Raw genomic sequence first — 23282 nt, 5'->3', positions numbered from 1 at the left:
AATATTAAAGTTTGGAGATAAGCTAAATTACTAGAAATTTAACAGATGAATGGATAAATAAAATGTGATATATAATACAATGAGAAATCATTCAGCCATAAAATGAAATACTGATACATATTCTAACATGAATAAAGCCTGACAATATTATGCTAAGTCAAACAAGTCAGATATAATAGGGCAAATATTGTATAATTTTTATTTGAATGAAATATCTATAATAGGCAAATGCGTAGAGAGAGTGGGACAGTTATGGGTGTTGGAGAGAAGAGACAATGAGAATTACTGCTTACATTTCTGGCATTTGATCATAATTAAAAATATATGTGTGATAAAAGAAGACTATAAAATACATCTAAAACAATGAATTGGTATATGTATGTACATGTGCATATGTGTGCATTTGTCTGTAGAGGCCAGAGGTCAACTGTAGGTGTCCTTCCTCTAGAGACAAAATACCTGTGAGGTTCTCTCACTGGGGCCTGGTACTTGCTAATTAGGTTAGACTCTCCAGCCGCTAAGCACCCAGTGACCTGTCTGGTTCCACCTCTGTTACCAAGCCTAGATTTTACATGGATACAGATCTAGTGATCTGAACTCAAGTTCTCATGCTTGTAGAGCAAGTACTTTATGGATGAGCCATCCCGCCGGGCCAATAGTGCAGATTTATACTTTGAATAGGACATAAAATGAAGAACCACAAATCATGATATAGTTGATTACTTAAGAGGAAAATTACTTACATATCAAGGCAGGTCTCCCTTTGAAAAAATGTCAAACTGGTTAAAAAGTATTTTTAATATACAATGAAGGATATTTTCTCAATGTGGAAAGACAACCCCATGTTAATAAGATGAATAACGTTCATAGGAAAAAAAAACATTTTAACATTTAAAATGCTAGCCAGTGAAGTTTCCAGAAAAGACAAAAGTAAACAGTTGGCTAACAAGAAATTTGAAGTTTTAAGATAAGAAAGACATAGTGTGCTAGTGAGATGGTTCAGTGGGCAAAGTGCTTGCTTTCAAGTGTGCTCACTTGGGTTTTATCCTGGAACTAAAAGGTGGAAGGAGAGACCTGGCTCCTGCAAGTTGTCTTTTGGCTTCTATGTGCCATGAAATGAGTCCCCTACAAGTAAATTCATGTGTCAACAATAATTAAGAAAAATAAAATAAGATAATATGTTACTTTTCTCCCAAGGGTTGGCAAAACATCAGCAAGCCCAGTAATTCCTAGGGTTCACAAGGGTGTTAGTGAAATATCACCCTTGCTTTGCTGCCAATTAAATTAATATAGCCATCTGGAGAACAGTTTTACAATAATTTACTACAGTTTTCAATGGATTTACCTTTTGAGTTACCGACTTCTTGGAATTGATATTACAGTTAGAGTTGTATAATTATACAAAGATTTCATGTCTACACACATATATGCATACACATGTATACCTGCATACTTGGTGCAATATTATTTGGCAACAGAAAAATCATTTGAAAACAAACCATCAAGACAAGATCTCTAGAGCTGTCTGGCCTAAAATTTGCTATGTACACAGGCTATCCTCAAACTCACAGAGATCCTTGGACCTTAGCATGCTGAGTTTTGGGGGTAAAAGGTATTAGCCAACATGACTTGACTGGTTGGTACAAGTCTTAAACATCCTTCCTTTTTTTGTCTTTTTTTAGTGGATAGTTTATGTATTTGCATTCCAAATGTTATCTCCTTTCCTGGTTCCCTCCTCTCCCATCCACCTCCTCCAGCTTCTGTAAGGATGCTCTCACTCCCACCCACCCACTCCCACTTAAACACCCTGGTATTCCCCTACACTGGGGAAAAGAGCCTTCAAAGGACCCAGGGTTTCTCCTCCTATTGATGCCAGACAATGAGATCCTCTGCTACGTATGCACCTGGAGTCATGGGCCCCTCCATGTGTACTCTTTGGTTGGTGGTTTAGTCTCTGGAAGCTCTGGAGGGTCTGGTTGGTTGGTATTGTTGTTCTTCCTATGGGGTTACAAACCCCTTCAGCTCCTTTAGTCCTTTCTCTAACTCTCCCACTGGAGTCCCTGTGCTCAGTCTGATGGTTAGCAGCAAGCATCTTAACCTGTATCAGTAAGGCTCAGGAGATATCCTCAATAGGGAGCCCTTAAAGCAAATTTTGGTACAGTCACATATTTTGTTCTTTCTGAAAAGAATGAAATAGTTCTTGCTATACAAGTATGAAAAATGTCCAATATGTGTTATAGGGAGAAAAGCTAATTATAAAACTATATTCCATAGAATATAATTTATATGCATTTATTTGATAGGAAATTATAATTAGTATATGCTGTTGTATGAAAACATGTTATAAATAAGTAAGAAAGGCTGGATGTGGGAAGACCTGAAAGGAAACTTTCACTTTTACCCAGAATTTTTCTGTAATTGTTAAAAAAATTTAAATCATGTGCATAGCCTCTGTGCTTCAAAAGAAAATAGCTGATAGTGTTTAAAAGATAAAAACCATGGTTATCCCATTAACCACCATTTTATATCACTAAGCCTATTTTGATCTCTCATGCTAGAAATGTGAAAGTAATGGGAAAGTTTGGAATCAGGCAAACTTTCAGATTCGAATTATAGCTGTTATTCATGCTGGTGAGACATTGATTTTCAATGTGCTTTACCTGTAAATAGGGGAAAGCAGAGTTCACATTGACAGGGGTCTCTATGAGGATGAGTTGAAAGGCCAGGCACAGTGATCAGCACAGACTTAGCACTGTCATATTATTACTGCCGTATTATAGAAATGTGCCATTCCACTGACAATGAATCACTTTGCCTTTAGTTACTACCTCATTTTTCTCCTCTAGTGATGTGTGTCCTTCATGTTCAAATATTAACTACTTGGCAGACTGGTACCAGGTATTTTTCTTGTGACCATGCTAATGGTGCCTGGAAGAATACTCACACTAGCAATGAGCAGATAAGTGGGAACTCTGACCTATAATTGTATAATAATTACATATGCATATATCAGAAAGCATGTGACAGGGTAGATAAGACATGAAAAAAAAAGAATATGAGTACAGAAATATTTCAACTAGTTAAGAAATTTAGGACCACTGAGAGCTTAAGGAGTTGTGATATAGGATATGATATTGCAAGCTAATGAACAAATCCTCTCTAAATGAAAGAGTTATGAATCTCATAAAATTATATTCTCAAACTGAGTTTTCCCAACAAGGAATGTCAAGTTCTATCATCAAGTAGCGTCCATAAGATATGCTCAAAAATCAACAGAGATTCTAGAGCTTCATCAGCTTGAAGGGGCCCACTAGAAACTTGGAATAAATGGCTTTCTCAGATACTTCTTTAAATGCATTATCTTGTTGAGCTCAATGAAAACAACTAGAACAACTTGGACAAGGACTAGAAACAACAAGAGAATGGACAGGACACCTATAACTGCAGACTTAAGTTTAGAGGTATAGCATGAAAAAGTTGGTGTTTCATGAAGCAACATAATTGGCTAAAGAGTTTCACTGTTGGGGTGACATATACTCTTAGCAGGCCTGAAGGAATGGAGTGAATAGCATTTGAATAACTGAACATTTATGAGAAAAATTAATACTGTAGTACATTATTAAGGTTTTTATAATTTGAGGCAATTATACAGGAAAAGATAAAGGGCAAAAGGGAAGGTTTACACTACTCCATGCACATACTCTGTCAGTCTGATGAAGTAATTACAATCACAAAATATTCTCTGTGTCTCACTGGAATGGAAACAAGATATTTAGTTTATATAGAAGTGACATTCAAGTTTATGTTATACAGGGGACACATGTCAAACAAGTTAAGGCAAAATAAAAACTCTACCATTAGGAAAAGGGTAAGAGCTGGAAAATCTGGAGGAAATGGATGAATTCCTAGACAGATACCAGATCCTAAAGTTAAACCAGGACCAGGTAAACCATCTAAATAATCCCATAACACCTAATGAAAGAGAAGCAGTCATCAAAAGCCTCCCAACCAAAAAAAAAAAAAAGCCCAGGTCCAGATGGGTTCAATGCAGAATTCTACCAGACATTTATTGATGACCTAATACCAATACTCTCCAAACTATTCCCCAAAATAGGGTCAGATGGAACACTACCTAACTCATTTTTCGAGACCACAATAACCCTTGTTCCTAAACCACACATAGACCCTAAAAGGAAATAAAACTTCAGACCAATCTCACTTATGAACATTGATGCAAAAATACTCAACAAAATCCTTGCAAAACAAATCCAAGAACACATCAAAATGATCACTCACCATGATCAAGTAGGCTTCAACCCTGGGATGCAGGGATGGTTTAATATAAGGAAATCCATCAATGTAATCCACCATATAAACAAACTCAAAGAAAAAAACACTTGGTCATCTCACTAGATGCTGAGAAAGCATTTGACAAAATCCAACACCCCTTCATGTTAAAAGTCCTGGAAAGAACAGGAATTCAAGGCCCATACCTAAACATAATAAAAGCAATATACAGCAAACCAATAGCCAACATCAAACTTAACGGTGAGAAACTTGAAGCAATCCCAATAAAATCAGGGACTAGACAAGGCTGCCCACTCTCCCCCTACCTATTAAACATAGTACTGGAAGTCATGGCCAGAGCAATTAGACAGCAAAAGGAAATCAAAGGGATACAAATTGGAAAGGAAGAAGTAAAAACATTACTGTCTGCAGATGACATGATAGTGTACTTAAGTGACCCCAAAAATTCCACCAGAGAACTCCTACAGCTGATAAACAAGTTTAGCAAAGAGGCTGGATGTAAAATTAACTCAAAAAAATCAGTAGCCTTCCTCTACTCAAAGGACAAACATGTGGAGAAAGAAATTAGGGAAAAGATACCCTTCACAATAGTCACAAACAATATGAAATACCTTGGTGTGACTCTAACTAAGCAAGTGAAGGACCTGTATGACAAGAACTTCAAACCTCTAAAGAAGGAAATTGAGGAAGATCTCAGAAAATGGAAAGATCTCCTATGCTCATGGATTGGAAGGATCAACATTATAAAAATGGCCATCTTACCAAAAGCAATCTACATATAAAATGCAATCCTCATCAAAATTCCAACCCATTGTTCATAGAGTTGGAAAGATCAATGTGCAATTTCATCTGGAATAACAAAAGACCTAGAATAGCAAAATTCATCCTCAACAACAAGAAAACATCTGCAGGAATCACCATCCCTGACCTTAAGCTACATTACAAGGCAGTTGTGTTAAAAACTGCATGGTACTGGTACAGAGATAGGCACGTGGATAAGTGGAATAGAATAGAAGATCCAGAAATGAGCCCTCACATATATGGTCACTTGATTTTTTTCAAAGGAGCTGTAAACATTCAATGGAAAAAGGACAGCCTCTTCAACAAATGCTGTTGGTCCAACTGGCACTCAGCATGCAGATGAATGAAAATAGACCCTTTCTTATCTCCTTGTACAAAGCTCAAGTGCAAGTGGATCAAAGATCTCCACATTAAACCAGGTACACTGAATCTATTAGAAGAGAAACTAGGGAAAACATTAGAACGCATAGGCACAGGAGAAAATTTCCTGAACAGAACACCAATGGCTCATGCTCTTAGGTCAAATATTGACAAATGGGACTTAATGAGATTGCAAAGTTTCTGTAAGGCCAAGGACACTGTCAAGAAATCAAAACGGCAGCCAACAGATTGGGAAAAGATCTTTACCAACCCCACATCTGATAGAGGCCTAGTATCCAAGGAATACAAAGAACTCAAGAAGTTAGACACCGGAGAATCAAATAATCCTATTAAAAATGGGGTACAGAGCTAAACAAAATGTTATCAATTGAGGAATATCGAATGGCTGAGAAGCATCTAAGGAAATGCTGGACATCCTTATTCCTCAAGGAAATGCAAATCAAAACAACCCTGAGATTCCACCTCACAGCAGTCAGAATGGCTAAGATCGAAAATTCAGATGACAGCAGATGCTGGCAAGAATTCAGAGAAAGAGGAATACTTCTCCACTGTTGGTGGGGTTGTAAACTGGTACAACCACTCTGGAAATCAGTCTGGCGATTCCTCAGAAAATTGAACTACCTGAAGACCCAGTTATTCCACTTCTGGGCATATACCCCAGAGATACTCCAAAATACAACAAAGACCCATGCACCACAATGTTCATAGATGCCCTATGTATAATTGCCAGAATCTGGAAAGAACCCAGATGTCCTTCAGTAGATGAATGGATTCATAAATTGTGGTATATTTACACAATGGAATACTACTCAGCCACCAGAAACAATGACTTAACCAAATTCTTAAGAAAATGGCTGCATCTAGAGAATATCATCCTGAGTGAGATAACCCAGTCACAAAAGAATAGACATAATATGCAGTCACTGATAACTGGATACTAATCCCAGAAAGCTCTGAACACCCCAGAAACAACTCACAGACTATATGAAGTTCAAGAAAAACAAAGGCCAAAAAAAAAAAAAATAAAAAAAGAAAAATCATTATGCTTAATCTTTACACACCAAGAAAACTTTGACTAATTCCAGGTTACATCTTGTTTTACAAGTACTTTATGCTCATTGTAACTAGTAAGATTTTAATGCATACTAACAAACCTTTAAAAAAATCAAGTACTGACAAAAATGTATTCATAAACTTTTATGCAAAAAAGCTTTTAAATTCTGTACATTTATCTCTCATTTTAAAAATAAACTTGTTCAATTAAAAAAAAGAAAATGTTAGGGTCATTTATAGTATAATTTTTTAACCAAATAAAAAGAACATAGTCACCTGCAACTGCCTTTGGATCTGGCAACCTTCCACTGACAGGTGCTGCTGGTGGATACACACAGCTGTAATTCATGCAGGTCAAAAACGTGTCTATTTGAGATGTTTGGACATCTTCTGGAGAATACATAGGTAGAAATGCAACATCGATTGCAATCTCCTGGTTCAAACCTGTGAGAGAAATACCATGCATTATTAAATGTTCAGCAGCTTAATATATTTTGCTACTTTGAGTTTCCTGGTTTGATCCTACCTAACGTGTGCCAAATAGTTTGAAACCTGTAAAAACCTGTGGACATACTGGGAACTGAACTCAACTGCATGATGACCTAAATACATAAATAAAAAATGTATCTTAGTTCTATATATTTTATCTCTGTGTTATGTCAAACCATTAAAGAGCAGAATTTATGGCTTAAAATATCACATGTTGAAATATACTCAGTTGTGGATTTATTTAGCCATGCTTCATTGTTACAAGTGATTATATATAAGGTCAAGGTAGGAATCAACTATCTCTGATGTATTTTCATATATTTAGAAAATAAATCTAGTTAAAGATTAAAAACCCATTTGTAACCATGTTAATTATATGATAACATTACATGGTATGTTTAGACTTGAATAGTGTTTGAATTAAAAAACCTTACTAGTCTTATATTCAAAGTTTGTTTCCCCTGAAACAAAAGTGGTTGAGAGAATCAGGAATTTTGAGTTTTAATTATGGCCTTCTCTGTACTCAGCCTGAATGTGAGATTTGAAGGCACGCATGTTTTCTTTAGCTCTAAAATTAAACATGCAGCCAAATAAATAAAAGAATGCCCTTTTTCATACCAGGAAACTCAAAGCAAATTACTGCCAAAAGGTGGAAAATTGGTTATCTCTATGGATCTAGTGATACCTACATTTATCCTTTTTTAAAAATCCACAAAAGGCTTATCTTTTGCCTCTAAACCATCTTTGAAAACAGTTAAGATAGCATTTATATAAAAATAGCCCACTTCTCACATAGATTCAATCTGGTGAGCACCGTGACAAATATGTGTTCCCTATTCTTGCTTTTAGCTGACTCATAGCCAAAGCTAATAAAAAGTGACAACTACATATGAGTCAGCTGAGACATACAGTCAGTCTGTTTCAATCAATCTGTAGCGCTAAAGGAAGAAAAACAGTCAGTCCTGTGTTTCTCTATGACTCTTTGTTTCTATGGTTACTTTATGTGACGTATGGAAAATCTTGGCTTGGCTTTTGTTTCCTAGATATAAAACTAAGTTTGATAAAGTACCTGAAGAGATCACACACCACAGTCTAGTGAAAACTATCTGAAAATTAAGTCTCTCATTGTCAGTGGATATTTGTATGTTTTACAGCATGCATATTTACACGTGAGAGAACAGGAAAGAAGGGGCAGAGGGATAATGGTAAAAAGTCGTTGCTAGAAAAAAGTTAGGGCCATTAGCATTGACACTATTAGAAACAAAGATCAATAGACAGTAGGCAGATCAGTCATGGGTAATGGAAAGCTCTGTTACTTCCCACACACATATTCCCCCAATTTTCCAAGGACTTGTCATTGTTGAAAAGCCCATAATCTGAGCTTTATTTTATATCAGAATTACTGCTCCCTTCATTTAGTTTGAACCAAACAGAAATCCGCCCCCAGCTTAGACTTGTACATGGAAGAGGTTGCTTATTTATATTTTAAAAGGCTAACTTCTAACTATATTTAAATATGAAAATACATGAAATTAATAGTATTCATGAAGGAGAGAAGTTCACCTACCTAGGATGGTTACTTCAAAATGTCCAAGGCTTCGGGCACTCTGAAATTCATCGAGTTTGGGGGGCTTTCTTTCTGGGGGTACGTATTTTGCAGGCTGAGAATTAAACTGCTGGGTGAGAAATTTTTCATGCTCCAAAATAAATTTCCGTGGAATACTTTCAGGATCGACGTGACCATAATGTAGGTGGTCTCTCAAGCTAAACTTCCTGTCTCGCCACAGCTGACTCTCCCATTTATCATTTGTGATTCTTCTGGACTTCCCTGGGGCATTAGCAGTTGAATTTTCTCGACCTGTTCAAAATACAAGATAGTCACAGTTGGCCCATACACTAGCTGAATCAAGGTACTCACTACATTAAAGAGGATAGATTAATAAGGAAGAGTTAACCAGGTTTAAGAATCACTGACAAAATGAAAGTTGAGTAGCTAGAAGATGATGTTCTTGTAGAGGATCTGGGTTGAGCACTTGCATGATGACTCACAACTGTCCATAACTCCAGGTTCAGGGGATAAAATGCCCTTTTCTGACCTAGGCATGTACCAACCACACATGGGGTGCAATCATACATGCAGGCAAAATAACTATCTACATAAAATAAATAAATCTTAAAAATGTGTGAAGTTTTTTTTTTAATTCAGAGAGAATTAAATTAGCTTTCTAAATATTTTTTCTCCAAAATAATGGGTGATGTACTTTCCCATTTATTGGAACTATGGAGATTCATAATTATCTTTTTAAAAAGTATTTATACATTTTCCAAATGCTCTTAAATAAACATGTTTATTTTGCTTTATGTAATACAACCAAGTGAAATCAAATTCATGACAATGGTAATTTCTTGACAATTTATTTATTGTTTGTGCCACTTAGCTTCAATTGTCAACTTGCCATGGGTCAGCATTCTGAGGGCATCTCCATCTCAAGAAGATTGTCCAGACTGAACAGCTCTGCAGCCATGTCTGTGAGAAATTACCATGACTAATAATTGGAGGGGGATGGCTCAGGCACTGTAGGCAGTGCTGTTCCTGGGCTGTAGGATAACTTGGCAAGCCAGAGGAAGCAAGCCAATAAGCAACATTCCTCTCTGGTTTCTGCTTCAGTTCCTTCCTTCTGCTTCCTGCCTTTGGCTTCTCTCCATGATGGATGGATTCTCACATGTAAGCCAAACAAATCCTTTCCTTCCTCAAGTTGCTTTTGGTTAGTGTTTCATCACAGAAACAGAGAAGCACTCTAAAATAGCTTGCATTTCAAAGCCTTTTATAGTCCAAGATGGACTATTAACTCATTATTAAACTGGGGCTGGCCTTGAACTTCTGATCATTCTGCCTTTGGGCTCCTGAGGGCTGGGGTTACAGGTAACTACAGAAATCACTCATTAATGGTAGAATTCAAACCTAAAATAAAACTGTTAATTTCTGCTAAACATGATCTGAACAAATACAGTCTTTTTCTCTAATATCATTTCTCCTACAAAAATATTACATTTAGTATGTCTAATAATCCTTTCAGATACAAATAGCATATGGTAAAGAAAGAGGCAAATAAATTGAGGTAAAACATCACTGTGGGTAAGGGTGGATGCTGTGCAGCCCGACAATCTGAGCTCAATCCCAAGGACAAAACATGGTGGAAAGGACAATCCACTCTCATGAATTGTCCACTGAACTCTACATGTGTGCACATATGTGTGCGCACATGCAATCAAATGTTTTAAAGAGGTATCTATTCGTATTCTTTATTTTTTATTTGAAGTTGTGCATGTGTGCATGCAGATACATGTATCAGAGGGTAATGTTGACTGATTTCGTCAACATTTCATATTGCTTTCCACCCTATTTTTTGAAATGGCATCTTTAACTGAACATGAAACCTTCTGATCATCTAGACGGGCTGGCCAGCAACCTCCAGGTTATGTGTTTATGTGTTCATGGCAGTGGAATTACAGGTATGTGCTCCTCTGCTTCTCTTTTTAAGTGGGTGTTAGGAATCTGAGCTCAGCCTGTCAGACTCACAGCACAAGTGCTTGGCTGGGGGAGCCATTTCACAAGAAACGTATTTGCTGTTAAGGGGCCAATGTATTGTCTATGTACAACCAGTATGTTTAGTTTCTAAAGCAGAGTATAAGTTACAACATTCGTTCAACAATTAATGTACCTATTAAACATCAGACATGGTGCTAAAGGATTAGGCACAAATATTTTGATTGAATTAACACACCATTTGTGCTAAAATAAGAACAAAACACAGATTTAAAAATAGGATACTCGTGTTGTCATTTCTACAGGCTAAAGCAAGCTACTTAATGAGCAATGGCAATTTTAAGTTAACTAAGTTTGCCAAGTTGCTTCTTTGCAGTCGCTTATGTCTGGTGTTGATTTCTGTCCTAGCACAAGAACCCTTGATGAGACAGAGATGCAACAAGGCTTTAGCACTACTACCTTCAATGTTTACCCTGTATCCACAAGCCAACCACCGCGCTTGGTTTTTAAGGAGGAGCTGGAGATATACTGAAAATATTATTATATGTTGAAAGATAGTGTTATAAGGGAAGCTGTAGAAACTGAACACATACTTCTAGTCGACAGGAAACCAGAACACTGCAGTGCCACAAGAGAGGTATTTTAAATTCAAAATCAAGCTGATGGATATTCCCATGACAATGATTTATAATAAAATAGATCAACAAATAAATCACACATGAAAAGTAAGGAATATCTCAAATCCAAAAAAAAAAATGAGAGTAAATAGAAAATTTGGGAAATGATCTTAATAGGTTTTATGAAATTTCCTATAAAGTAGCCAGGGCAGCAGAAAGTTGATGAGTGCAGTGTCACAAGCCTATAGTCTCAGCACTGAAAGGCGGAGGCATGCTCGTGACTTTGAGACCCAGGTGTGCTGTTAGACATGCCTAAGAGAACAAGGTGAACAGTAGCAAGTAACAGTGACCCAAACTGTACTGGGCATTCCCACAGCAGGAACAAGTCATATGGTATTTTAATCTTTTAAAAATAAATATTTATCTTACATTATAGAAATATTATATTATTGAACTTGTCAGGAATAAGTCTCACACATACATACACAAACACACATTCGCACACACATATAGACACACGTGCACACACAGACAATGTATTATTAAAGGCTAACAGGGTATATCAGGGTTTACATGTTTTATAAAATTTTCCCCAAAAACCTTGCTCTATATTTTTTATTTTAGTAACTTCAGATTATAATTTCCTACTGGAAATTATCATTTCAATATAATACATTCCTAACAAGTAAACATGAAATAAGTACAGGCAACATTGGCAGTTACAAGTTGTGAATAACTACATGTCCAAGAAAATTGGGGAAAAATCTATTCAGAATTTAGGTTTTTCTAAAAATGAGATGAAGAATCATAAACTAGAATTGTGTGTGCTTAGCTTTAACACCACTAGAATTACTATACAAAAGTATATTTGTTTATCTTGTGAAAAACAAAAAGATGTGCCACTACACAAATTAAAATGTTATCCATGTGGGCTGTTGAGATGGCTCAGTAGCTAACTAAGAGCATGGGCTACTCTCGAAGAGGATCCAGGTTTGGTTCCCAGAACCCACAGCATCTCAGTTTCAGTTCGAGGGGATCTGACACAGACAGAACAAAACCTCATCCATTTAAAATAGAAATAATTAAAACCAGTTATCCACAGTGAGAGTGATGGAATAGAAGATAGGGAACATGTATGAAAACTAAAGTGCTTTAAATATATATTCTTTGGTATGGTAAATTTTGGAACTATGCCAATAATCAGACAACTTATAAATTAAGCACTATTTAAATGTATTTAAAGACATCAATCCCTAAGCATTAAAATACAAGAAGTAAACTTAAATATCCACCTAGTTTACAACAGAATCATGAAGAAAGAAATGTTACAAATTATCAAGCTGTAATAGTAGGTATACATTGAAATAAAGAAAGAACAGCCAAGAAACCTTTAAAAAATTATTCGGAGCCTCTTAAATTTGTGGTAGTTATTATGCTTTTCCCATGTCTCCAAAGACTAAGATTTAACATCTAGTGGTTCCATTCATTGACAGGTGAGTTACTAATGAGGACTTATGTCTAACCAGTGGATCTATCCCTTGGTGGCTTTTCATTATAAAGAAAATTAAGCAAAAATTGTCAGGTCTGGGCAAGAAATCTGAACAACTAGAGTTCAGAGCATGTGAACTCTTAGTCCAGATACAGACAACTTCAGAGCAGCAAGCAAGCTTTATGGACTTTTAGTTGCCTTTGCTCTGGCCCTCCGTAGGTGGATCAGGATTCAAAGGTACAGAAGGAAGCCAGGGTTTACTGTGTGGGATCCTGGTCCCTGACACCTTGTTCATTATTATGTAGCTTTCTTCTTTCTCTGTTCTTTAGGTTATGGCAGGGGGATGGGATGTGTTAGCCCATGAATGAATGGAGGTCAAAGGTCAACATCAGCTATCTTCCTCTTTGCACTTCACCATGTTTTTATTAAGGTTTTCTCAAGCAAGATATTTTGATAATATTCTTCCCCTCTTACAGTTCCTCCCAGGTCATCTTTGCCTTCCAATTTTTCTCTCTCTTTTCATGACATTTTTAATAGCATCATATTTTATATTATCACTGTTGTCACAAACAGCAAAATATAAAAATAACAGCAATTAGCGAAATTAAACCAGAGAAACAGCACTTGGACCAGTCAAAATATCAAAGAGGAAGTACTACAATAATAAAAATCAACCAAATAAACTCACTGGGCTGGGGCGGGGGGGGGGGGTGGGGTGGGGGGGAGGGCAGGGAAGGGCGACAATTACAGAAAAAGAGAATTTAGCCAAGGACTTTAATGGTATTTTTGAGAAGGCAAAAAGAGAGTCAGCAAAATGGGAGGTCCATTAAGGAACACAAAGGGAACTGAGATCAGTAAACCTGGGCCTAGGGAACAGGTGTGGCAACATTAGGCTGACCAGAGCTGATGTTATCAGTTATAAAGGAAGGGAAGGCAAGAGTGCTTGAGGAAAGAATGGCCCCAGGTTTCACAATGAGATCCATTATAACAAAATGGGTGAAAGGCATGACAAAAGAAAGAAACACAAAAGCAAGTCTGAACCAGCTTGGCCAGCACAAAAATGTGCTTTACAGCAGAATTCTCATAAAAAAAACCCACAGAGCCAACATAGTGAATAAGTAAAAAAAAAAAAAAATTAAATTAAATTAAAAAAAAAGAAAATAAACAGCAAATGTTTATGAAAATGGGGGTTAAGAACCCTTCTTTGGTGGGGCTAACAGTCATTGTGGAACTCACTGAGGATGTTCATAATGTTATGATTCAGCTACAACAATTCTAGGCACAGAATCAAGATGGTAAGAAGACCATCCCCGAGCCAAGGGAAGAGGACTCAGAAGAAACCTAACCCACCTGAATAACTTTTAGTTCCAGAATGTGTCTAAAAAAGTGTCTGCTGTTCTAAGCCCTGACTATGGTATTTAATTAGTTCGACCCTTGCAAATGGACATGGCTGCTAAGCTTTGATGAAGTTCTCATCTCTTCAGTTGAGACAAAGTGTGAGAACCTGATAAGGCATCAGCACTGACCTATTTCCTACTTTTGGTTCCCATCAACATCTAGATCAGTTACATTTTCGAAGTTATGGCTCATTTCCTTTCTTGTTCTTCATTTTTATAACCACAACTATATATCCCTGGCCTTCATCATCACATCCTGGAATCTTTGCCCATAGGGTTGGCTTCTACCTGTTCTCCAAAGAGCCAGCAGAGTAAAATTCAAAATGAAAAGAGAGCCCATGCAATTCTTTCTGTTTATTATCTTCAAAAGTATTTGCTTTGATTTCAAAATTACATGATTCTTCCTATAGTATGGTAGCCTTCATTGATTTAGTCCTTTGATATGTCATTAGTCATTAGACTACTTTCTGCCTCTTGCTCTTGATGTAGCACACCAAAACTATAACAAGCCCCCAGACATTAGCACAACTCACTCCATGATGGAAGTGCCCCCCCCAGGCTTAAAACCCAGCACATAGACAGTACTAGCAGCCAAAACTAAAACAAAGACCTAATCGATTCATCAAAGTTCATAGTTATGGGAAAGTCTCTAAATGTACTAACATTGTCTTTTGGCTTCTGTAGTTCTGCTTCTGGCTAACTGTTCTTGTTAACTGAACTATGTCGACCCAGGACATAGTTTTTTTTTTTTTTTTTTGGTGTGTGTGTGTGTGTGTGTGTGTGTGTGTGTGTGCTTAAAAGCTCACCCAGAGAAAGACTAGGTGTTACATTGGGATCCTGAATACCCAGTGTAGTCACCTTCTGGCTAATAAAGACTTTGTATTGGCTTAAGCCCATGTCCAACTACTATTTTTGATGCATACCCTACAACTAAAAAAACAAACAAACAAACAAAAACAAAACACTTGTTGTATTTTGACATATGAATTTTCTTTCTTTTGAATGTGTGCAAAAACCAGGTAGACGATCCCTTGGTTTTAAGACAATGACTTGAGGTGCAAAGTGGAGGGGATGCTGGGAGGAGAAGGGGACTACGAGCAGGATGTAAAGCGAATAAATAAATTAATTAATGGGGAAAAGGCTCCATTTAAACCAATTAATTCTAATGACATCTGATCAGTACTAAGTTACACATTTTTTAGCACAATGAATGATATTATACAAATGTATGTGGTAAAAGTGTCTCTGTGAACATGTTTCTTCGTTCTTTCAGGAGTTGCTGTGCTTTGAAATGTCCATTCTGGGATTAAAACGTACTAAATATTTAGAAATAAACATTTCTTTTAGTTGGAAGAGCAGTTCACTGTTAGCAGCAGATGGGATCATGAGAACATAGCACATGGCCACAGTCATGAGACTCTCTGATGAGATTGTGATCAGTTCCCTTGCACGGACATCTGTCCTTCCTGGAGGCATCAACCTTAACCTTCATTTCTGTGTGCAGATGTTTTCTGCTTTGTATCTGGGGGCTAATCTATTCCAATTAGCCAACAGCATCTCTATGTTGAGGGGGAATCTCTTTAAACCACATTTTACCTTTTCAATACTTGATAACTGTTCAGATAAGTTAATTACAAAAACTGAGTTAAATACACAATTATACACATTTATTGTGTGTAACAAACTGCTTGCATGTGTGTGTAGAATGTATACTGATGAAAGCAGAGTACTGGAAGATCTATTACCTCGTAAACTTAGCGTTTGTGTTTGGATCCATATTTCTACTCTCTTCTAGGTATGTGCAATCAAATGTCAACTCTACTTGCCCTAATGTGTTATAGAGTACTAGAAGTAAGTCCTGTTAATTGTACCCTTATACCTTGTAAGCATCCTGTCTCCATGTTTATGTTCCTATTCCTAGGCTCTGGCAGCCACTATTGTAGTTGCATGCACTTTTCAATATTTTTAATGATGACTTAAACCAATATGAGAAGCTTTATCTGTTGCTGATAGGAGCCATAACACGACGCTCGAGAATGAAATCAAATACTAATGTGTATGCAACAGAGTTCCATCAACTTTTGTAAGAAATAATAACTAAAACAGCAATACACGATGGAATGAACGTACTTGGTATGTTAGGTTTGTTTCCTTTCATTTGTGCAGAAGATTGTGGCTGAGGAACAGGAACCCTGCAAATGATAAGAAAATAAGATAACCACAAATTATAAAAAAGAGACAGACTGAGATGGGAAAAAAACCCAATTGAGTCTATATAGGATTTATTTTAATTTAATAATTTAACTGAATAAATTACTTAAAATAATACATTAAATATACCCATAATTATCAAAAAATCCATACAAAATGTAGTTTAAAACCATCAAATGGAGTTAAATTTTATTTTAAAAAGGAACGTTTAACTTCATTATATACCAACTAAAGATGCAAACATTTTCACCATCATATGAAAATCTTTTCATATTAAAATAAGTGGAATGTTCTTTTCCTCCCGTTTTCTTTCACAGTTCTATATAACAACCACCTCTCCTACCCTACAACTTTACTTTGTAGATAGTTCCATACTATTTCAAATCTGCATTTATTTTTTTTTCAAGAAAGGGACAATTTCATGCCTCTTCTGCTAGATTAATTCTCTTTCATCCTTCAAACTTTAACTCAGTTATTTCCAATAGAATCCTACTGGGATTTTTATTCAGGAATAACTGCTCCCTTTCCATACCGAGGTAGGACCAGAATAAACAGTGTTGTCTGTTGCTGTCCTCTGTGCTTGGGATGGCCACTGCCTTCTTGAACTATCAGCAGCTGGGATTACTAAAGATAGCACAAGAAGATTGGACTCGTTGATGTTCCTCCATGAAAGGAGGGGGGCTGAAAATTTTTCTACCCTTCCCCAAATTGAATTCTATAAGCATTTAACAGTGGCTAGAATGGAGAAGTGGTATAGCTGCTCCTAAATTCCCTAGGTTCTAGTAAATGACTCCTTACCCATGACTCTGTTAATAATCCCAATTAAACTCACTGGTGTAAGAAGCTAAACTTGAGAAGAATTGTTTGAAATAGAGTTTTTCCATCTTACCAGAAGAAGACCACTCAACACATAACCCTAGTTCATGACACAACAGAACTAAAAAGGAATGTTGGACAAGTAGTATTGTGTCTGTTGTGAGCTATGAAACATGCCACTGAAGCTAAGGTGTCTGAAGGTAGAACATCTATCTATGCATGGAAGCCAGGTATGGTTGTCCTTCCTGTCGTGGTATAGAATGATGTGCCTTCTTGCTTCAGTAGTCCTTGCATTGTCCCTGACATAGCCAAACAAGGCTACTGTGTTGAAGGTGGGCTATTCCTGGAGAATTTCATATTGACTGTCTTCCTCTATGTGTTATGAAATGGCAAGATGCCTTGATGTATGGATAGCATCTATCATGTAAATATGGAGATGCCCCCCAAATGTTTGAAGATGAATATAATTTACGGAAATAATATTTATGGAACAGAATCTTAAGCAAGCTGTGGTGTCACTTGTGTGGTCCTTGGGCAATAAGACAAGTAACTAAGTTCCAGTTTTTTTCCTAGAATGATTCTGCCTATGTAATGGAGGAAACAGACAAGAAAAAAAAGAAAGAAAGAAACACGTGGATGCTATGCTCTGCACTAGCTACTAAATTAGCATGAAAAGTAGAAGATAGAAGGGGAAAGGGGAGAGAGAAGAGGATAGAGGTATTGGCTTGCATTTTCTTATGGGAACATAAAGAAAGAGTAAAAATTATCTGCCTTAAATAGCCTCTTGTGATACCCAAACTTGAATTCCATGGAAAGAACTGGGCAATGAAGAGGGACAAAGTGAAGCAGAAGTGAGAGAAAATACCTCTCAACTCTGGCCTTTAATACAGAGTGAGGTGGTTTGTATATGCTTGGTCCATGGAGTGGTACTATTAGGAGGTGTAGCCTAGTTGGAGTAGGTGTAGTCTTGTTAGAACTGTGTCATTGTGTCATTGTGAGTGTGGGCTTTGAGACCCTCCTTCTAGCTGCCTAGAAAACAGTTCCTGGCTTTTTTTTTTTTTTTTTTTTTTTTTGATGAAGATGTAGAACTCTCAGCTTCTCCTGTACCATGCCTATCTGGATTCTGCCAGGATCCTGCCTTGATGATAACTGACTAGACTTCTGAACCTGTAAGCCAGCCTCAATTAAATGTTGTCCTTTATGAGAGTTGCCTTGGACATGATATCTTTTCATAGTAATGGAAGCCATAACTAAGACACAGAGGAAGGGAAAACATGCAGAATACAAAAGGAGCCTTAATAATGTCCTGAATAATAATGTGAACTACTATAATCTGGAATAGTCTGATTTAGAACTATACAGCTTTCTAAAAGACAAAGGCTACATAATTGAGGGAAATCGTTCCCTGATTGACTGATTTATAAGAGCCCTTAGAGACAGTTGGTTATCATTGGCTGAGGTCCCCATGAACAACAGGGACTTGAAGGCAATAGAATTACAAGCATTAGTGAAGGAAATAAGTATGCACAGGCAGTCGTTGATGTTCAGGTCATTGGGCTAGATAGGACTGTGTTCACACAAAGACCAAGGAAGGGGTTGGTTGATGCAGCAGGGACCTAGGGACTGGTATGGAGCTTTAGTGGCTTTGCTTAACTCCATGGGGGCACACAATCCTTGAGGTAGGAGAAACTGAAAGACTTAGATTGGCATGCACATCTGGTTTGTAAAGTGCTAAAGCAATTAAAAGGACTTAAGAAAAGGCAAGTACAGACTAAAGTGCTTGTCTTGGTCACTGAAAAAGCAAATGTGGCGAGCAGTGTGTGAAGCCAGAGTTTCTAAAGAACAAGACAGAAAGCCAAATTCAATTCTTGTGAGCCTTGAGAAAATGTTTAAGTCTGAATAGAAGTTAATGAAGGTATAGTGAGAGAGCAGTGAGGGGTAGTAAGACCAAGATTGTCTCCAGAGTGTACTTCACCCCCAGAATTAGCTATACACATCTTTCTTCTATAAGAAAGGATACTGGGAATGGGAATTTCTTAATCCTGCTCAAGGCTGTCTGAGGAGCAGATATGGTTAATGGAAAAGGCATTAGCCAGGTGGAGCTTAGCCCTAGAGATTGCCTAGAGGAGCCTGTAGGGAACAGCAGGTGAGAGCACAGTCTTTACTCAGGGGCAGACAGAGCAAGGAGACCAGGCTCACACTTGGCAAGACAGATTTCTAGATGGTGTAATGCTAACCAGGGAGACCTTTGTAGATTTAGGACAGCATCTGAGAGACACGAAAGCACGCCTGAAGGAGGAAGAATAGAAGACCAGTTCACACCAGGCACAGGCACTGTACAAACCTTTAAAGCTCACGAGATCTTTGTGGTATGGAAAGGAACAGATGACACACACACAAAAACGAATGAGAAAAATTCTGTCCATCTGTTAGACTTTTGACTGAAGACGCCATGGATTTTGGTTGTAGCGCATGAAGAAACTAAGCATGTACCAAGATGGAAGCTTCCTACCTGTTGGCCAGTTTTCATAGCGTTAGGAGGTACTATACAGCCTGTTGGGGAGGGAAGGCCATCAACATTCTTACATGGTTGTGGACTCTGCATGTTATATCACCAACTTGCCAGGCAAGGTGCCCACTTGTGTAACAGTGATGTGACTTTTTCGATTCGGTTTGGCTCACTCCAAACAAGAGAATTTGAATCTGATATTATATACTTAGTCAAAAGCCCATGGCTAAGGAGATAATAGGCCCTAATAGGGAAGCTACAGTTATTGTTTTTTCTCAGTAGCTATACTGTATATCTTAAGTTGCCTTCGAAACATTTAATATACTGCTTGGCCAGGGAAGCTTCTTATTTTTGAAGCTGTTAGCGCTTATTACAGAGATTCAGATTGGTAACAGTGCTGAGAAGTGATTGCTGAATGTTCGGCCCTAAATAGAACTTCTATGATGAAACTCTTAGGTTTTGACAACAGTGAAGGGGTTAAAGAAATGAGAGATAGATAAGATAGCCCTAGGACCCTCTTTGTTTGCCAGAAACTTTTCCTGGATAAGCTATGTATTCTTTTTCCTTGCCCACTCCCTAACCCAATGCCATCTGTAAACTTGCAAGTCTATTTCCAGACCTGAAGCCATGAATTAAACTTCTTCATTTGTAAACCACCTTTGCCCAGTAGGTCACCATCCCTTCCCCACACCTGCCACTATCAACAAACATTAAAGCCTAGTTCCAGACTATAGCCCATGAACCCTCTTTGTTCCTGATATACCTTTGCTGGGTAAACAGCTTCCTTTAAAAAATAAAAAATCTCCTGCCACTTCCCCTCCCATTGTCTCCGCTGGTAGCCATCTCTACACGCACAGGCCTTGCTCCAGGTAAGTGGACTTTGAACCTGTTATCTTTCAAGAGCTACCTTTGACTGTTGAAATGCTCCTGTAGCAAATAGAGGCCATCACAGAAAACTACAACTGGACACAAGGCAAAAATCGACAGACTGTGGGGAGCCTAGTACCAGTAGATACATGATTATCACAGCTCCTGCACTTATGGTTTAAGGAACATTTTGGAAGAGGGGACGAAAAATGAAAACTAGAATATCAGAAAGTCTGTTGTGAAGTAGTCCTTCCTCAAAATGTCTGTACAGACAAGATCAGCACAATGGCAGTATCAAAGGACATGTTCATGTGGAAGGGAAAAATTTATATGCTCCATAGAAAAACTATAGGCAACAAATGATTACTGAGAGGAATAATTTTAGTCTCTCTTAGGGATGACCTCTCATAGTACAAGGCTTGCCAGCCGTGAAAGCACAGACCCACAAACAACAAATCAGCAAGTTTTGTTTATATATCTGTGCATTCATATGCATACATACATGTAACAATAGTGATCAAAGAAAAAGGGCTATCACTTTGAGAGTATGGGAAGGATTGGAGGAGAGGCTGGAGAAAGGAAAGTGTGTGTGGGGAGAAAGTGCTGTAATTCTATTTGAATAGAAAATATATTGAAAAGGAATGTAAGCTACACGGGAATGGGTGGAGTACTGGGGAATGCTGTCTTTCGGGTATGACTGACCATTGCTCTCTTGAACTCTCAGTGTGTAATTCTTTTTATGTTCAGTCCTGGACAGGGTGAGGTTGAAAGTGTGGTGTTTATAAGGCCACACAACTCCGCGGAAGTATAGGAAGTTATAAAGTTGCCTGGGAGGAGAGGAGTGTAGTTAGAATTTCGGTTTCTTTGAAAAATACAAACATATTATGAGAATATGTTTTTGTTTTAATCCCAGGTGTGGGATATGGAGCTGCCTCAGATTATCTGGAGCAGGTGACTATGGTTTGCCTCATGCTCTAGCAGAGACATATTTTCGCCAGCTGCAGATTTAGTTTCTGCAACTGTGTGACATTTAGAATTCTGTGGACTTTTCAGAGGGTATAAAAATGCTAAGGCCCCAAAATGCATATGGGGTGTTTGTTGGATGCTGTTGGTTGTGGTTTGTTAAGTAGTCCTGTGCAAAGAAGAAATAACAAACAAGAAGAAATTAGATATCCTGACACCAAAGATCAAACTTGTTTCAAGGAACTAGATGCCCCTCATGCTCTTTCCTGTAAGAAATTCAAATTAAATTCATTGGCTCACCAAGAAAAGACCTAATTGAAAATTTGTTTGATCTACTTTCGGTGGCTTATCTGGGGCCTAGACCTGACCTGAAAGCTTCCTTCCTGAGGACTAGCTTTCATAGTACTAGAAGGCCCCATGCAAGCTTCCAAAGGAGAGAGGCAACCAACAGTGATACCCAGCTCTAATGCTTATGAACCACAACAATGTCCACCATGGCAGGCTGACTTTAAAGGTATAGTAGTGGCTTGAATACCTTGGCAGTAATCTACAGTTCTCTAATTGGATGTAACACCTCCTTGACTAGAAGGAGATCATTCATGCCTTGTACTGAAAACTTAACCAGTTACTGATGGCCACTGAAGTCATGGGTCCTGGAGGAACACCTACAAGCACCATTTTACTAAACCAACATAATTCCCGACTGCATTCTAAATATCTGTGCTAGTCCCCACATATCTGTGTAGTCCTTACCCCTCATCAAGGAAACTTCCTTTTGGATCAGATGGAGACCATCATAGAAAACCACAACCAATAAAAATATAGAGTCTTATAGACCAGTCCCAATGACCATATATACAAAACACCTCTATACCTAAGGCTTAGGGATCATTTCAGAAGAGGGGCTAAAAAGACTGTAAGATCCAGAGGATCAAGGAATTTGCTGTGAGATTATGTCTCTTAGCAATTTCAGAAGCTACACATATAAAGTCTCACTATCCTGACTATTTAGATGTGAGAACAAGGACAACAACAATAAACATACTATAGAGGACAAGTGAAAGGCCATGGGACTATAACCCTATAAAAAGAACTACTGGCTGTGGGGGAAACCCTGTATTTAAAGTCACAGTCTATTAGGTTCAGATAGCTCTTCTGAGCTCAGCTCAAAATGTAGGACTCCCTTTTCCAGCAGGGTTTCCTCTTCTCTGCCTGGCTTATCTGGGGAGCCCACCCTCCACACACTGTACCTGAGGAAGGTCACATAGTCCTTGGCAAACCTACAGGTTAAAGTTCCATTTTCCAGATAAGAACCTGCTCAGCAAGTACCTGAGGTTCCTGGAATTCCTCTCCATGCAAATAAAGCATTCCCGGGACTTTAAACCCTAGCCAATGATTTACATTCACCCTGAAAACTCTTTCCCACTCTCCAGGGATCATATATAGCCCTTGTCCACGTTGCATACTGTGTATGCATACACACTGTTTCACTGATTACCACCTATAACAGCTGGTACACCCTGTCCCCCTGCACTTCCAGATAGACCAGGATCTTGCAGACCCCACCTGTTCTCAGCTCTGCTTCATTCTTTCATCCTGGAGGAAGCATACACAAGGGATAGCACAGGCAACCAAGGAATGCTGAGAATAGGAGAAATATATCCTCTCACCCAAGGAAAAGTATACCAATTGATTATCTAAGACCAAATAGTCAGCCCTGAAAACAAGCATACAAGTAACTTTATACAGACTGAACATGTTTTATTTATGTGTTTATGAATATATATGTATATACATATATTCATATAATGACAATTAATTAAAAGAAGAGGCC

General features: G+C 37.9%; 1 protein-coding gene across 2 annotated transcripts in view; it reads right to left on the bottom strand.

Moving 5' to 3' along the window:
* The window catches only part of RADX (RPA1 related single stranded DNA binding protein, X-linked), a gene marked incomplete at both ends in the record, with an annotated part of 66951 nt that overhangs the window by 4954 nt on the left and 38715 nt on the right, over positions 1–23282 (bottom strand). For both annotated transcript variants that reach the window (XM_080909723.1, XM_080909724.1), the window contains 3 exons: positions 6820–6987; positions 8600–8890; positions 16213–16274. In XM_080909723.1, the coding sequence (XP_080765849.1) occupies positions 6820–6987; positions 8600–8890; positions 16213–16274 (521 nt within the window). The remainder of the gene's footprint in view (positions 1–6819; positions 6988–8599; positions 8891–16212; positions 16275–23282) is intronic.

The sequence above is a fragment of the Micromys minutus genome, assembly GCF_963924665.1.
Source record: "Micromys minutus genome assembly, chromosome: X".
Classification (NCBI taxonomy): domain Eukaryota; kingdom Metazoa; phylum Chordata; class Mammalia; order Rodentia; family Muridae; genus Micromys; species Micromys minutus.
This window is presented reverse-complemented; position numbering and strand designations above follow the sequence as displayed.